The sequence below is a fragment of the Schistocerca cancellata genome, chromosome 7 (assembly GCF_023864275.1).
Source record: "Schistocerca cancellata isolate TAMUIC-IGC-003103 chromosome 7, iqSchCanc2.1, whole genome shotgun sequence".
In the NCBI taxonomy this organism is placed as follows: Eukaryota; Metazoa; Arthropoda; class Insecta; order Orthoptera; family Acrididae; genus Schistocerca; species Schistocerca cancellata.
Window position 1 is genome coordinate 552,675,758 of NC_064632.1, and position 19,068 is coordinate 552,694,825.

A 19,068-nucleotide genomic window follows, 5' to 3' on the forward strand; every position below is an offset into this window, starting at 1 on the left:
GACAGGAGAGCCAGTGAATCACCTTATAAATAGAGCTTGTACACACTGATTAATTAAATGCTTCAAATGGCTAAATTACAGTTATTAACTAAATATGACCATATAAATCTCGAAAGACACTGATATATGGTAGCATACAATGAGCAATAATGGTAGGCAGCATACCTAGTGTTACTTATAGAAAAACTAGATGCAAACACAATGTTGAGTAAAAATTACATCAACTGTAGTTTTATAATCAAATGATAAATTCTATAGAAATTTGAACAGCCCCATATTTTATCTGGTGTACAAAGTTTAATTCATGTGTCATTTACACTGGTCATATATTTTAAGTTGCTTGTTACTTATTAAATTTTCCAATGTAGTTTAGGATTATGTCAATTAATTTGATCTATAATATTACAAATTCTACAATGCTTTTTCACAGTGTGCCAGTTTGCACATAAATCTGTTTTGAGGACCAATTTGATAAACATTCCTTTCCACCTTACACAATATTAAAATCAACTTTTAAGAAAGACAATAGATGAGTGAATGCTCTCTTTTTGATTTGGAAGCAAGAGAAAGCTGGGAGATTCTTGAGGGGAAAGAAGAGTTGTAAATGGCCTGTTATGATTTTTTTTCTTTCCTTCTGGATTGTTACAGCCCATGAAAAAATACTCTGCTTATCTAGCAATGTTGAACTGGGTGATAAACTATATTGGGCTAGGAAAAATGTATGAAGCAAAAGTCAAAATGGTTTTTATAGATTCTCACATTGGACATTGCTTTCAAACATACAAAAGAGTGATGTAACAGAATTTCATTTCCAAAAACTGAAATATCTGGAACTATAGAATGTAAAATGAAGTAATTACCTCAGCTGTGAGTTTTTCAAACTCAGAAATAGTCGCTTTTTTATCCAGGGGTTCATTCTCTGTAGGCCCAAATATTTTTGGGAAGTACTCGGGTAGGATCCTTCCAAGCCACAGATTGGCATCAGTGACAGCCAGTGGTCCTCCCTTTCGGTAGCAGACAGGGCCTGGGTGTGCACCAGCAGATTCAGGACCCACCACAAACATTCCTGAGCGGAAAAAGAGCATCGAGCCACCGCCAGCAGCAACAGTGTTTACATCGAGCTGAAACATTAAGATTGTCCCTGTAAGTTGGCCACATCTAGAGGCAGTGCTGTACTCTTGTAATAATACAGAAACATTAAAACTTTTTTCACAGTCCCTTTCATTAAGCTGATACCTCACACCCCTTTACACAAGGCTACATGAAGTAATCCAGTAGTCTTACAAAAAACCTTATGCTGCATTCTATCACTTAAAACTAAGATGGGCACAAATTTCTAATCTCTGTAATAATTCACAAAGTGAGAGATAGTTAAAACTTTCCTTCCTCTTTTGTGTAGTGTATGTTGCCCAAACTTATTCATTACATCACAATGTAAAGTACAACCAAATGTATTACTTGCAGTATAGTGATATGAAGTAAAATAGAAGTATAAGTATATATTGAAAATACAAAAGAATGATTCATTTAAATATTGCTATAAATCATGACAACATGACAAAATATTAATTAATTGCAAATTAAAATTGCCTATCATGGAAAAAGAACCCATGCCTCGCAGTTTCGTAGCAAGTGCAATGCTGTGTCCACACACTCAAGAAAGTACATCTATCTACATCCATTCTCTGCAAGCCACCTGACGGTGTGTGGCGGAGAGTACCTTGAGTACCTCTATCGGTTCTCCCTTCTATTCCAGTCTCGTATTGTTCATGGAAAGAGGGATTGTCGGTATGCCTCTGTGTGGGCTCTAATCTCTCTGATTTTATCGTCATGGTCTCTTCGCGAGATATACGTAAGAGGGAGCAATATACTGCTTGACTCTTCGGTGAAGGTATGTTCTCGAAACTTTGACAAAGCCTGTACCGAGCTACTGAGTGTCTCTCCTGCAGAGTCTTCCACTGGAGTTTATCTATCATCTCCGTAACGCTTTCGTGATTACTAAATGATCCTGTAACGAAGCGCGCTGCTCTCCGTTGGATCTTCTCTATATCCTCTATCAAACCTATCTGGTGTGGATCCCACACTTCTGAGCAGTATTCAAGCAGTGGGCGAACAAGCGTACTGTAACCTACTTCCTTTGTTTTCGAATTGCATTTCCTTAGGATTCTTCCAATGAATCTCAGTCTGGCATCTGCTTAACCAACGATCAACATTATATGATCATTCCATTTTAAATCACTCCTAATGCGTACTCCCAGATAATTTATGGTATTAACTGCTTCCAGTTGCTGACCTGCTATTTTGTAGCTAAATGATAAAGGATCTATCTTTCTGTGTATTCGCAGCACACTACACTTGTCTACATTGAGATTCAATTGCCATTCCCTGCACCATGCGTCAATTCGCTGCAGGTCCTCCTGTATTTCAGTACAATTTTACATTGTTACAACCTCTCGATACACCACAGCATCGTCTGCAAAAAGCCTCAGTGAACTTCCGATGTCATCCACAAGGTCATTTATGTATATTGTGAATAGCAACGGTCCTATGACACTCCCCTGCGGCACACCTGAAATCACTCTTACTTCGGAAGACTTCTCTCCATTGAGAATGACATGCTGCGTCCTGTTATCTAGGAACTCTTCAATCCAATCACACAATTGGTCTGATAGTCCATATGCTCTTACTTTGTTCATTAAACGACTGTGGGTAACTGTATCGAACGCCTTGCGGAAGTCAAGAAACACGGCATCTACCTGTGAACCCGTGTCTATGACCCTCTGAGTCTCGTGGACGAATAGTGCGAGCTGGGTTTCACATGACTGTCTTTTTCGAAACCCATGCTGATTCCTACAGAGTAGACACTAAGAATCAGATAATCTGTCCAGTGCACAGGTTTTGACAGAATTTTTACTACCAATAGTCTGGATTTCATGAAAATGAACATGTAGATCACAAAGTTAGGTAAAGGGAGACATTTTCCGATTAGTCAAAATGTGTTCACTGTAGTCCAATCCTTAACAACATGAAACTGTGATGAACGGATACCTACACATATTCTCCTGTAAAACATTAACACAAACTAACTAACCAGGACTCAGCATACTGTTACAGTATCAAAATTCATTAATTACTTATTTTAAAATTTCGTTATTTCTACATTATTGAACACACTGAGACAAAAGAAAACAAGTAATGCAAAATCACATTAGGTACCTGTACTTCATTTTGCTTGGATCATCACACCCATATTGAACCAATGTGCAGAAATGGTTATCAGCAAGGCAAAATATGTAAATAATTCTTTAGTTTAACTGAATATCGATTTGTAAACATACTACAGAAAGGCTATTCATTCAGTACTTTTTGCAGAACATTCTCTAATTTACCGGTCTAATACACAAAAAGAAAAAATTGATTGTGTGACAGGTCAAAACACTTGATAATATTTGGTGTCACGGTAACATTGTCGGCTCAGCACCTGAGTGTACACTGTCATAAAAAAGGGCATTTAACATATAAGCAAACAGTTATAATGATACATAATATTGTTGAAATACATGTTGTAGAGCAAAATGAATGAGTGCTGCAGCAAAATCATTAACAATTGCTTACAGCCCAAGAGCACCTCGAGCAGTAAGGAAGTTGCAGCATGTGGCAGCTGACCACTAGAAGATGAACTGGTGGCCATCCTTAATAATATATTAATTGTTAAAAATGACAGTAGCACTAACCATTCATTTGTTTTAATGGTTCCATAAAGGATTAACATGGGTCTTATGGGCAGTTGCAGTTATGCTTCGGGTACTCGCAAGGTCAGAGTAGGTACTAATCATCTATGTCCCAGAGTACAGACATAGTCAGGAGCTAGCTTGCAGGGATGATAAGACAACTACAGACAGTGTGACAACCAAGAAATTTTGTAGTTCCTTGATTTCCCTACCAGTAAAATATTGTTCACCAGGTTCCGATAATTCTCAAAACTGGTTTTAAATGGATGATAGCATTGTTAATATGGGAAGATCTTGTGAAATAATGATGTAGAGAGCGAATGTACATGAATTACTAGATTATTGTCACATTGTGTTGGTAGGGCTATATCTTGACCAAGCTATCATTATTGGTATTTGGTGCAAGTCAGTGACATAGTACAGGTTTAACTGTGCTTTAAAGAACAATGTATTAATTACAGTTATATTTTCAAACAATGGAAAATCCAGGATGGAATAATGGCAATATTATAAAAAGGATAGACTGCTAATCATCATATAGTGAAGACGTCGAGTCACAGACCAGCACAACAACAAAAAATGTGTGTGTGTGTGTGTGTCTGTGTTGTCTAATTCAGAAGAAGGCATTTTGGCAAAAAGCTCACTTTTGTTGTCCTGTCTGTGACTCAACATCTCCACAGTCTACATCCAGCCTGCTATAATCAGAATATTAGGTAAGAAAAGGATCCATGCTTCAATGATATTGTAATGGAAATACATGTTAGTAAGACATGAAGTATAGGTTAATAAACAATTATATTGTACGGTTATCTTATGCTTCACATTTAAGTTTCATAAAGACACTAAGACAAATTAATCACAAATTAATCTCTCAGCACTGTTTTGCTGGAAGACTGAATCCATTTGATAATTTTACTTAAGTGTTAACAAAAAGAAACATTAGAGAATTTAAAATATTGGTTTTTGTACTTTAGTCTACACAGGATTAAATTCTAGACTGAATTTTAGAAATTCAAACATGTACATGCAACCTCTTGGTGACGATGTCTGACATGTCTGCTTGTGCCTGTATATGTGTGGATGGATATGTGTGTGTGTGCGCGAGTGTATACCTGTCCTTTTTTCCCCCTAAGGTAAGTCTTTCCGCTCCCGGGATTGGAATGACTCCTTACCCTCTCCCTTAAAACCCAAATCCTTTCGTCTTTCCCTCTCCTTCCCTCTTTCCTGACGAGGCAACCGTTGGTTGCGAAAGCTAGAATTTTGTGTGTATGTTTGTGTGTCTATCGACCTGCCAGCGCTTTTGTTTGGTAAGTCTCATCATCTTTCTCTTTAGATAAAGTATTTTCTTTTATTTACAAGTGAGCTATAATGGACCGTGACTTAGATGTCAGGTTGCGACAGTGGTCAATGATGTAGTACCTCTTCAAGACTGGTGATGACTCTGCCACATCGATTCACAGAAAGTTGTTCGCTGTTTATGGGGAGGACACAGTGGATCGTAGCAGTATCCAGCAGTGGTTGCAGAGGTTTAAAGAAGGTGATTTCTCTCTACTGGACAATCCACGATGCAGGAGACATTAGGCGGCAATGAGTGATGCAAATAAGGTGACCATTGATCAAATCATCCAAAATGACAGATGTGTGACGACATGACAGCTTGCCGAAATGACTCATTTGTCATTGGGTAGTGTGGTATCACTGGTACAGTCACTAGGGTATGAAAAATCTGTGCATGCTGGGTGCCTAGATTACTGACAAGAGAAATGACAATGATGAGGCAGAATGTGTGCGAGTGTCTCATGAAGACCTTTAGTGAAGAATGGAAAGAGTGTTTTGATGGCATCATTACCCAGGATGAAACATGGTTGTTTTTGTCCGAACCTGAGAGCAAAACCCAATCCATGGAGTGGCATCATGCGGGTTCCCCTCAGAAGAAGAAACCAAGACTTGCACAGACAGCAGGCTTCTCCGGGGATCAGTGTGGTGCCACTTTCATTGACTTTTTGGAACCTGGCTCCACAATTAACCGGGACCATTACTGCTTGTCACTGGACAAGCTGCAACATGCCATCAAGACCCACAGACCACAGTTTCAGGGTCAGCACATCAGACTACACCAAGACAATGCCAAATCCCATACAGCCCTTCTGATACAGGAGAAAAATCAGGAAAATGGGTTGGCTAATTTTTCCTCATCCTCTCTACAGTCCAGACTTGGCTCCATCTAGTTTTTACCTCTTCGGTAGTCCAAAGGCCCACCTTCACAGTAAAACATTTGATAATCAGAAAGAACTTATTTCCTGTGTCAAGTGATGGTGTAAAAGTTAATCCCCAGAATTTTACCAAAGTGCATTTACATCATGGAAAAAACATTGGGCCAGATGTGTCACAGCTGATGGAGGCTACATTGAGTAGGCTCAATGTATAGCTCAATGTTCCAAGTATGTTCACAAAAAATTTCATTCTCCTCCTGCAAAAAATTAAAAAAAAATTGGAGACAACTGTGCAAAACTTTTTGAAAGCCCTTCATAGATTGATCACTTCAAATATTATGCAAGTTACAGAAAGGAAAAGTCATGGATGTAATGGAAGAAATTGCAATCTACATACATCTAAAAGATCAGTCAGACATCGAGTTTTCAATAAGAAGAAAAAAAACAAAAAACAAAAAAAAAGAAAAAAAACTGCTAAATGGGAAATTCCTAGACAACTTTCTACCAGTTCTACAATGAAGCGTTACAGAAACACAGACTGTAAAATTATTGCTACACTCATTAATAGATATGACTGTAATGCAAAACATCACCCAGCCATAAAGCAGTTTTTACTAGACTCTCATGGTTCTCAGTACTATTTCATTAAAATACTGTGATAAATGTGATGTATAAGATCTTTGTACCAACTATTCAAAAATGACATGATCCTACAATAACTGAAAAAATATTTACAAGTTACTTTAAAGAAATTACATACAGTCATATTTACACTAATTATGAATGATAATTAAATATAACTGAGAACAAAAGCATATGCAGCAGGCTAGGTAGCAAATTTCTGTAAAATAGTTATCTTCCTAGTGTTAAGTACGTTATAAGAGCTTTGCAACAACTGCTTGAAAGTAACATGCTCCTAAAATAGCGTGAACATCTCTAACTAATTTACGAGCATAACATGTCATCATAGGAGCAGCGACGTGTATGACATAATCTGTTACTAAAAAATCATCCATAGTAAGTTATAATGTGCCTAGTATATTCACAGATACGACTTGTTCCTACATCAAAATCACAAGTGTCACTAATGTATCCAATGTGTGAAACTTCCGTTTTAGATACTTGAAAATGGCCTAAGGCCAAAATTGTACAATCATACAGGAGATAAAGAGAATGGCAGCTGCAGGCTTCAAAAAATCGTGCAAAAAAGAAATGTAATTTTTCATTACAACTTAACAAAAGTATTAACACTAATAGTGAAACTGTCATTATAGATCGTTATTCTGGAGCAAGGACAAGCAAGAGTGCATCCAAGTCAGTTGTTGGAGTCATGACATACCAAGTCAGTACCCCCAGAGCTGTTTGCTGCCATATACAAATATGACTGATGCGTGAATAGAGCTGTAAACTCACCAAGTTTTCATTCTGCCACCAGTTGGCAATGTGAGTGCAGTGCCTTGACAAAATGGCGACAGCAAGGAAAGAGTTTGTGGGTGTTGGAACATGCAAGGCATTTATTTGTTACAATATTTTTGGGTCCATTAAAGGAATTATGGAAAACAACTGCCGATTCCAAGAATTTTAAAAGCCGACAAGACAGGGCACTCCCTCTGTGGAGCATTCTCAGTGAAGCATTGTTGCACATCGTTCTGTTCCCTTGGGTCCCCCAGGTCGCCTGATTAAATGCCTTGTGACTTTTTCCCCTGGGAGTACATTAGGGACTGTTTATCTACTCCACTGCCAAGAACACTGGAGGTGCTCAGAGAGTGCATCAATGACACTGTTATGACCACTGACAGGATGTTGCTCCATAAGCTATGAAATGAACTTGACAACCATTGGGGTGCATGTTGCAGAACCCGAGTGGCAGTCTTAGAGCATTTTTCAAGAGCAGAATGCAAATTTGGTGAGTTTACAGTCCTATTTTTGCATCAATCTTATTTGAACATGTAATACTATGGAAAATATAGAGCTCTGAAACTGAATCGATCATTTATAGTATCCCTGTATTATTGACTTTAAAGTAGAGTTGGCAAATATATTCCTAATACATCAAAATAACTTCATTTGTTTTTATTTGGGTATTACAGACAGCATACCTGAGGTGCCTGTATTGTGACTCCCGCTGTAGTTGATTCAAATACATGCTCATATTCTCCATCAAATCTGCTAACATCAGTGGATGTTCCACCCATATCAAACCCAATGACCGGCAACTTAGTTTCTCTTCCAAATGTTGTGACAGCATATCCAACCACCCCACCTGCTGGGCCAGAAAGTATTGCTCGAGAGCCATTGAATCTGAAACATTATGAATGATGCTTTCAGAAGTTCTCGTTGTACTCTTCTACACAATTTTAAGAAGACAGTGGTGTCTAGTTGTACTTCCTTTGCAAGCAGTCATCACATCTTCTCAGTGAATACTATAGCACTTCTTCATTTCCAACTTAGATTCCTCATCCCCTACGCAACATCACGTTCATCCCTAGATTATATCAAACAACCAGTGCTTCTGGAACTTTAGATAGCAAGCATTTTTACTAACAGTATGTCTGATGCACCTATTCAAATCCATAATTAAATCTTCTCTGGTTATCACCCAAGTCGTACATCATGTTGACACAATGTTTCGATGAGCTTCCTCCATGTTTTGGAGCAAAGGGTAGGAAACTTGTCACAATGTTGCAGCAACACTACACCACAAATTGGATGATAATTCAAGAAGATTTCACCAATGAAAGTCCCATATATTTGAATCTTGATTTCTTTTATCAAGGGAAGTTTCTACTTCTGCTGGCATTTATGAGGTGTGGTCAAAAAGTTATACAAATTTTATAATTTTGTGTGCTTTATTAGTACAGTTTGTGTGATTTTGTAATTGTTGCTTTGATAAATGTGTCTGAAAAGTACATGAATAGTTTAAGTCAAATCAAATCTTTAGTTTGTTGTAAGCTGTCAAAAATGTTACATGTGTTTCAGTTGTATCAGTGGTTGTTTTGTGTAAAAATGGACTGGAGAATTTGTATTCAGTTCTGCTATAAGAGCAATGTGAAGTGCAGAGAAGTTTTATAAATAGTAAATATTGCTTTTGGTGAGTCTGTTATCAGTAGAACATGGGCTTATGAGTGGTATAAGAATTTCAAAGAAGGCTGTGAGGATACTGACGACAACAAGCACCCTCGACACTGCAGCACATCATCAACGAATTAAATCAGGTAAAAGTGAAACAAATTATTAAAATGATCACCAAATCACAATCAGAGAAGTTGCTGATGATGTTGGCTTACCAACTGGCTCATTTCATGATTTTTTTCCCACATGCCTTGGGTATGAAACAAGTGACAGCAAAATCTGTTCCAAAATTGTTGGATTTTGAGCAAAAACTGTTGAATGCAAGTTGCTCAAAAGTTGCTTATGAATTCAATAAAAATGTAAAACTACTGAAATACAATATAACGGCTGATGAAACACAGATTTACAGATCTGACAATGAAATTAAGTCTCAGCTGTCCTAGTTGAAGCATTCTGGGTCACCAAGGCCAAGACCAATAAGTGCGTGGTCAAATGTGAAAGCTGTGCTCATTGCATTCTTTAATTTCAACAGCATAGTACACCATGGGTTTTTGCCACAACGTCAAATGATCAATAAGGAGTACTACTTATAAATTACACACCATATGCATAAAGCAACCAGAAAAAAACTGCCACGCGTTGTGACGAAAAACATGACCCGCAGTTCTGGGTGACTTTTCCTAGACCTCTCCAGTCCTTTTCCTCCAGCCCTCTTCCTTCCCCTTCAGCTCTTCCACTGGAAGGAGGAGCCACTACATCCTGAAGCGTGCCTAATTATAACCTTCTTTTATGTGTGTGTGTTCTGCAGCCGCTTGCCGAGTAGATTTATTATCTATCCAATTACAATATAATTCTGGGCTTTTGCAACACAATACTGCAACTGCTTAAACTTTATTGCTAATTCATGCATTTTTGGCCAAAAATAAAACTGTAATGATGTTTTAATCTCCATACTCACCACACGGCATGTGACACTTTCTGTTTCCAAAACTAAAGAAAACTGTAAAGGACTAATTTTACAAATAGATGAGATTAAAAAATGCATCACAGAGAATGCTAAAAGCTACGACAAAGTTAAAGTTCCAGAAGAGTTTCAGAGATTGGAAAAAGTGCTGGCATAAGGGTATAATATCTAATGGGGACTATTTTTAAAGGGATAAAATTGATGAAGGCAAATAAGATTCTTTCCTAAAAAAATTCCAATTACTTTTTGAACAAATTTTACACATAAAAAGATGGTTTCCTATGCATCATCATGTTTGATAGGAGTGCAAGGTGGAACGAACAGGAATTTCAAGAATGCAATGTAGCAAGTTTGCAGTACACATCTTTCAACATCTTACTTATGTGTATTCATTTATCTAAGAGTAAAAAGACTTATTAATAATGCCATTTCCACTATCCCTGAGTTGGTAAATAATGCCACTTCCACTATCCTTGAGTTGGTATTCAAGTGCAGCCTATAATAGTAACAGAAAATTTAATCAGTCATAAACTAGTGACCGACAGTACTTACACATCCATGGGAGTAAGACCACCATCACTCTGCATAAATAGCACATTGACTCCTTTAAGATTATCTTTGAATCCAGAAGCAAAGCCCTGTACATAACGCTGAATGTGTGGCGTGAGGTATGCATCTGCACAGGCAGTGAAGCCACGTGGCACAATGCGGACCATGGGCATAACCTGGTGTGACAGAGATACGTGCCCGAAACCAAGTTTCTTTGCTATCTCACCCACAGCCAGCTCATGGTCAGGAAACCTGAAAAATAAGACGAAGGAAAATTTTGATAATTTTTCACAAGTAACTTCTGTCAGCAATGTTCTTTACATAAAGTTAAGCTATCATCAACACAAAGGTTTGTTTTAACACCACAGTGCTTTACTAGGAATGGTCCTATTGGAGATGATACATACTTGTTTTCCTCCAATCTTTGAACTGACTTAACTAGCCAAAGGTTAAAGCAATAATAAGTGACAAAAATTTCTAGAACCAACTGGGTTAGAATACTGGACCCATGAATTTGTAGTTGGCACAGTTGCTCTGGACTGTTGTAGGGTTTTGTACAAAGGACATGGACCATGTCTCTGTGCTTTTGCCTTATTGACGAAGGGTCATAATCCTCGACTTCATATGTAATGTCCAACAAGCAATGAAGGATACAACTGGGCCAAAGTAACACTTAAATTTTCTGACATACCCATTTTCCACACATGTGTAAAACTCCATATCAAGTCTTCTGGTCTCACTGACCAGTACTAGGCATTGTAGTGACCACAGTCGTTCTCCTGGGCATCCAACTGCCTCACTTCTTTGATCCTGATGATCAGTGTTTCATGTAGTAGTTTAAAAGGGAACAATGTATCCATCATTTTGTTTTCTCAACTGTAGAGATTGAAGAGTCATGTAAGAATGGTGTGAAGCCTGTACTGTCTTGCTTCACTGTGTCCTATGCGAAGGTCAGATGAGCGGTACTGCATCTGTCCTCCTGTTTGACATCAACGTACATCAGGAGCATATATGACAATGTCTTAATGTGTTCTGTGAAGCCTTGTCTGTGGATGGCAGGCAGTTTTCATCCTGCGGGTGATGCAGCAATGTGAAATTACCTCCGGTACTAGTCTCGATTGAAAAACTTTTCCACAATCAGAGATTATCACACAGGGTACTCTGTGCTTCAAAATGATTTCTTCTACAAGGAATCTTGCAATTTCTGGAGATTTGGCAGTCAACACAGCTCTGATGATAGCATAGTGGGTGAGGTAGTCAGTGTAGGCTATTGTCCATTGACTCCCCATTTGTCAACTTCAGGAACCTCCAAAGAGGTCGATTACAGTTCGACGGAATGGCACTACTGCAGATGTGATTGATACCAGATGCCCCAGAAGTAACTGCAGCACACGTTTCCATCATTGTCATCCCTTACAGTGGCTCACATAGTGTCTAATGGATCAGTAGAAATATGGCCAGTGATACCTGTATCCAATTCTACAGTTTTCATGAATCCCAGGTGACCAGATGTTGAGCCACCATGAAAATACTTGAGGATTGCTGACTGCAGATGAGATGAGATGATGAGCAGCCATTTCTGCTCCATCGGATCATAGTTGCTCTTATACAACATTCCTTTTATTAATTGGAAATTAGAAATTTTTGTCACTTATTATTGCTTTCCTTCGTCAAGGCTGCTTGATCTTCCATGTGCTCAGCAGCAATGTCATTTAATGCAGCAATGACTGAGGTTTTGTCCATGCTGCTGTGTTCCACCATAGGATTCCTTGACAGGCAGTCACTGTCCTTGTGTTTGTGCTTTGTACACCATTTTGACGCTTTACTCCTGAAGTCTCCATGTCCATCTCACCAGATGATACAACAGAACTCCCCTATTCTAAAATTGCTATGATTGGTGTGAAGTTCTGTCTCAGAACTGGAGAAGATGTTATGCCTCCTTAATGACAAGAATGATCTTTTTTGTGCCACGTTTCAGGAAAATTTTGCATCTCCCTGCAGTAAGTTTTGCTACAGATGTGCCTTCCTACCATAGTCTTTTATGAATCAGCTGTAGTATGAGAACATTCCAAGAAAGCCTCTCACATCAGGAATGTGCTGACGATTTGGAAAAACTGTGGCTGTTCACATTTTCTCTGGATCCGGACAGACTCAACTTCCATTCACTAGATGCCCCACAATTTTTTATATCTTGGGCAATGAAGAGGCACTTTTTCAAATTCAGACAGACAACTGCAGTCTGAACACATTTCAACAAGGTTTTCAGTCATCTTAGATGATCTTCAAATGTCTTAAAAAAAAAAACAACAATCATCTGTATAGCAAAGACATACCACCCATTTACAGTGTCGAAGCATGTTGTCCACCATCATTCAAAGGTGGCTGTGGTTTTATAGTCCAAACGGACTAACTTTGAACTCTTAGAGGCTGTCAGGAGTCACGAAGGCAGTCTTTTTTCTCCTGTCAGCCTTCCACCCTGTATTTTTGCCAGCAGCCTGTCTACATTTCTAGGCCTGAGAAATACTTTGCTCCTTTCAAGCAGTCCAGGTATCATCAGTGAGTGGCAGTAGATATGACTTTGTTCAGTCATCAGTAGTCGATGAAGAAAAGCCACGTGCTTTCATCCTTCACAAGGACCACTGAAGAGGACCAAGAACACTCTGAAGGCTCAACAATATTATCCTGCAGCATCTTCTCCACTTCCTCCTTGATTGTCCTTTGTTCAGCTGGTGACACACTATACAAGTGCTGGTTAATTGGTGGATGATCCCCAGTGTTGAGACAGCACTTTATCATGAGCTGCTTGATCCATCTTTTCTTCACTTTGGATCTGAAACCACTGGAAACTTGAAACAGAATGGCTATTACTTGTCAATTCTGTTTCTCCATCAATCCAGATCCTATTGGCAGTTCGATAGTGGCTTCCATCCCTGTGGTGCCTTTAATAGTAGTAGAGCATGATTCTAGATCAATGACACAATGGTGCCCTTGCTGGACTGATATGGCTCTACTCACATGCCTTTAGGGACAAGTTGTGGCCACTCAAAAAAATTAGTGATCTTAGATTCTCCTTGACCACTCAGAATGCTTATTATCAACACTGGCGTATGGATTTCTTTTATGAGCCCAAGTAGCTTTTTGCAGTTGGCAGAAGGTTCACATTTTAACTGTGCATCTGAAATAATGATGAACTCATCTTCTCTTTAACAGCAAACAACTGTGCACATCACTCTATTTTTTGGTGTGAATGTTGGAATAGCTTGTCAGTCTGTAGCTCTGATTTTCCACGATGTAGGAATGTTTCTGGTGTCTGCCAGAAGTTCCATCTGAGGATAACATGACAACATACTGTTAAGACAACATATTTGTAGAGCTGTGTGCTGCCATTTATGCAGTATGTTCTGGGGGTATTTCCCATTTGCAACCTCCAGCACAATCACTATTGTATCACAGAACATAGTCTTCATTAGCTTGCAACAATAAGCACTTCACATTGCAGAAAAAAAGCCCCTGAACTGTCTAGCGCCCAGTCTGGTTGGCTACTGATGACTGAGTCAATGAGATTTCTTATCATCCTGGTAACTGTCGTCCATAGAGAATTTTCATCTGTGCCAGTCTCATCTCCACAGATTGTTGTCTCACTTGGTTTCCCTCAGTTTACCAGCTAGGCGATCTGCTGATAGCTCTGTACACTGATGAGGAATGTTTAAGGCATGCTGGGGATCAACGCGGTCCAGGGTACAGTACACACTCTGGCCCACAGGTCAACTATAATCATCTGCAGTTAACTGGCATGCATATAAATGTTGTGATAGTTGACGCCTTTCAACGTGACCGTCACTGAACACCCGTTGTTTTTTTTTTTTACCCTGCAATAGCACATTGAATGTCCAAGGCGTCGACAGTGAAAACAGACTGGCATGTTCTCCTCCGTCTTCCAAATGTCTGTTCTTCTGCAGAGTATTTTACTTGGTGGAGGAGCTGGTAGTACCTGCAATGGTCAGCTACTGGGTTGTCATTTGATGGAGATGCACCCTAAAGCAAAACAAAACAAAATTAACAAAATTTGATGGCGATGATGCAGGTTCAAGTTGGCAGAGTCTATTCTTCATGGTGCATTCGACTGGTGGTGGAGACAGGTGCCAAATATCAATACACCTCTCTGCAACATTTTCTACTACCTCCTGACAATGGTGTCAACATGCATGGTCATTACCTCTAGTGTACTTGGTTCATCAGTTCTGGCTGCTATACAATGCTGTATCTCTTCTCCTATAATCTAGCATGAGAAAAGTAAGGTCAGGGTGTTCTTCCACAATTGCTGTAGGGACAACATTCGGGAGTCATTCACCAAACCTCTTTCATCCAACTCTTTTCTATAGTACTTCCTTGATGCAGTGGCACCACTTGATGGATTCTTCTGTTATTGTGAAAACCTTTTGTCAGAAGGGCTTGATATACATCTTCTGTAAACACTTTCATCAAATGTGAAATCTTGTCAGCTTCTGTCCTTCAGTTCGACCTGGAGTTTGTCCCAACTATTGAGTCTCTTCATTGTTCTTGAGCCATGGCTGGCCTATGTCATTCACGTAAATGCATATGTTTTCCCAACACATGATTTTATCCTACCTGTTGTATTTGGTGATTCTGATCATTTCGGTCATTTTATTGGGTCCTGAACAGCATCTCCACTCTATATACAAACATCAAATATTACAGAATGTACTGTAATACCACAGTCTAAGAAATACTAATTTAGCCAAAAGAAGGACTGCATTAGCCATCACAGGCTATGTGATGACATGTAGGACAATACAAACAGTCAAGCAAGTGGGCTACACAGCGAAGGCAGCCAATTGCATCAGAAAACAGCACAGCGCAGCAACAGCCATCGCAATATACAAAGTGAGGTCGCCATACCAGGGCTGATCTCTGTTATACATGACATCACTAGCCACAAGTTTTAGGGAAACAAATGTGCTAGAGAGAGGTATAAATAGTGTTATAGTTTGAAGAACAGCAGATTTCTCATTGATTCATCATACAGTTGTCTTCTCTACATCGCCACATTTCTGTGGTCATGCCAATCCATAGCATGAAGGAGCATCAGCAGCAGCAGCAGCCATGGTTTCAAGTCCAGTGCTTTCAGCACAAATTTTCTGGTGGGACTTAGCATCCCAGTGCTGCCAGCCCGTCACAGTTGCCTTTTGCCACCAGCACTGAGTTCCTAGGAGGACTCAGTGCCACAGTGCCAACGACCATCCAATGCCTGCCCAGGGTGGAAGGTCGAATCCTTAGTAGAGCAGTTTCCACACCTTATCACGGTGAAGGTGCACTGGCCAGCAGTAGTCATCCAGGGGTCTGCCACCATTGCCAAGAGAAGTAGTGCACCGCTGATGTCACAGCTGTGGCCTAATAGACTACCAGTTGCCACACGCGTTTTGTCAGCACTGCCAGGCACCAACTAGAATTCTGAGTGGATGCCATCGCCGGCCAGGGTCAATGAGGAGAGTCTTTTACTGTAGTCTAAATATTGTTACGTTGATTATGAAGTTACCCCACAAATAATTACACACATCAGTCCACAGTGAATGGTAAATTGTTACTTCATATGCATGGTACATATTTTGCTTACACTTTCTTACAGCATGTAATAACTGTATTTAGCTTTTCATTTGGATTATTCAGGTGATTTCTCATTTCTTGATTCACTTAATATGTACACCTAAAGTTTTTTCCTCATTTATCAGTGAGACATTTCTGTCAGTGCTCAAAACTGGTGCTGCAGTGGGGAGTTTCTGTGTAGTAGTAGTAGTAGTAGTAGTAGTAGTAGTAGTAGTAGTAATAGTAATAGTAGTAGTAGTAGGGTGGTGGTAGTATTAGTAGTATGAAAATTGACTGAGCCTGCTGGTTTTTTTACAGAAGTTACAATATGCCTGTTAACTTTGAACCATTCTACTGAAGTTAGAGAGAGGAAGACAGAGAAAGAGAGAGACTCACATGTAAGAATGGGCGAGTACTACAGCAAGGCTGTTATAGCCTTTGCCGCGGAGTGCCTGCAAGTCTCTGGTCAGTTTTTCAGTGTCCAGTTCCTTGACAACCAGGAGCTCCTCTCCAGTAGTGCCTCGCACTTTCCGCCAGTCTGCAGCCATCTCCTGCAGCTGGCAACGCCCGGGGAGTGCAGGAATTATACGGCAGTCCACCTCTACGACATCCTCGTACAGTACCTCGGGTGTGACTATCTCCTGCAGATGACATAGGACACTTCAGTATGTCAATCTTACTATACTCGCAGATCATGACAGATACAGAAGGCATAGTTAATTTCAATTCAGGCAGGCTAGGAAAAAAATCTTACCTTCACAATCTCAAATGTCATTGAATTTAGCATATGTTACAAGGAAGGCCGGAGTAAGGAACACATATTTTTTTGTTCTCTCCAAAAAAATTTCTGCTCCAAAATACAGTCCTCCAAAGATGACTTTGTGCATACCATTTTGAAGATGCGAATTTTGGAAAAAAGTTTAAAATGCTGCATCTCTGGAACAGTTCTAGATATTTTGTTGGTTTCTTTTTTCTTTTATTTTTTTTTATTTGAAGGACAATTGCTTTATGATTACAAAGAAATCCTCCATTTGGACTTATCTGTCAAAGTTCTCTTACTATAGTGTCACGTAGAAGAAGGTGTAATTAGATGAATGACGAACACTAACTTCACTTAACGAAGGTTTATTCAGCACTTGCACATACAAGAGCACAGAGCGAACTGCCTCCAGCCAGAATACATACGGTATACATACAGTTACAAACATTCCAGTACAATGATTCTTAACATTTGTGGATACTTCTAGAATGCACTCGAACCGAATATAAAAATTAAAATTTTACAGTTCAGGTGAATTTTGAACTCACGACCCTCCACGCAACAGTCTACATTCATAACCATTGCACCATGGTTTCTGTGACAACAGGGAAAAAAATCTAACTTTTCTTGATTGGCATTTTTGAAAAAAAAAAAATTGTTTCAGTATATTACAAAGAAGATTCAAAAGGCGTCAGTAAAATAATTTTGACAGATATGTTCAAATGGAAGATACCATTGTAATCATAAAGCAATTATCTTTCATATAAAAAGAATCTAACAAAATATCTAGAACTGTTACAGAGATAAAGCATTTTAAAAAATTTTCCAAAATTCGTATCTTCAAAATGGTGTTCGCAGTGTCATCTTTGGAGGCCTGTATCTCAGGGCAAGAATTTTTTTTGGAGAAAACAAAAAATACATGTTTCTTACTTACTCCTGAATTTTAACATATGCTATATTCAATAACATCTGAGACTATGGAGGTAACCCCACTGCCTGAAGTGATAAAGACTATATAAGAAGACTTACATACTGCAATTTAGTTTGTTCCGTTTAGTGTTTTTTTTTTAAACAATAAAGGAGAGCAAGAGAGAGAGAGAGAGAGAGAGAGAGAGAGAGAGAGAGAGAGAGAGAGAGAGAGAGAGAATCTCCCCCGCCCCCCAATCTTCACACTGCTCAATCTCCTCAATAAAAATTACAAACATAAGCAAAAAAATATAGGTTAAGTATATTATAAATACTCTGTTAATATATGTAGTTGTGTATCACCAGTACGAAACCTGCTCACATTTAAGGGGTATGTGTTTATCATCACTGTGCACAGGAAATTGCACAGGAGTGATACACACAAGTTACTTGACTACAAGAACATGTAGCCTATTTACAGGTCTTACTGATCATACACACGTATGCACAAATAATTTACGATTTATTTTTATATATATTTTTATATATAAAAATAGAGGGAAACATTCCACGTGGGAAAAATATATTTAACAAGAAAGATGATGAGACTTACCAAACAAAACCGCTGGCAGGTCAATAGACACACAAACAAACACAAACATACACACAAAATTCTAGCTTTCGCAACCAACGGCTGCCTCGTCAGGAAAGAGGGAAGGAGAGGGAAAGACAAAAGGATATGGGTTTTAAGGGAGAGGGTAAGGAGTCATTCCAATCCCGGGAGCAGAAAGACTTACCTTAGGGGGAAAAAAGGACAGGTATACACTCGCACACACACACATATCCATCCGCATATACACAGACACAAGCAGACATTTCTGCTTGTTTGTGTGTCTATCGACCTGCCAGCGCTTTTGTTTGGTAAGTCTCATCATCTTTCTTTTTAATTTTATATATATATATATATATATATATATATATATATATATATATATATATATATATATAATTTCCACAGTGATGTAAAAGTCTGACAGACAGTAAAGCGAAATTTGTAAACAAACTGAGAAAGTCACTCCTAGACAACTACTCCTATTCCGTAGAAGAATTTCTACTACTGTAACATGTAAGAGGTAGGGGGTAGGAATTACTACCGGTACTTCACATTGTATATCAAAAAAAAGGGAGAAGAAATTTATTACCAGAGCATAAGAAAATTTCAATTTCATTTATTTTTCCATATAAACTGTTTCATTAACCCCCACACAA

At 38.9% G+C, this 19,068-nt stretch overlaps 1 protein-coding gene across 1 annotated transcript in view; it reads right to left on the reverse strand.

The window, feature by feature from the left end:
- LOC126091934 (5-oxoprolinase) overlaps window positions 1-19,068 on the reverse strand; it is a 158,327-nt gene that overhangs the window by 91,533 nt on the left and 47,726 nt on the right. The window contains exons 3-6 of the mRNA XM_049907256.1: window positions 16,530-16,774; window positions 10,533-10,781; window positions 8,044-8,245; window positions 861-1,121 (exon numbers count right to left, since the gene is read on the reverse strand). Of these exons, the coding sequence (XP_049763213.1) occupies window positions 861-1,121; window positions 8,044-8,245; window positions 10,533-10,781; window positions 16,530-16,774 (957 nt within the window). The remainder of the gene's footprint in view (window positions 1-860; window positions 1,122-8,043; window positions 8,246-10,532; window positions 10,782-16,529; window positions 16,775-19,068) is intronic.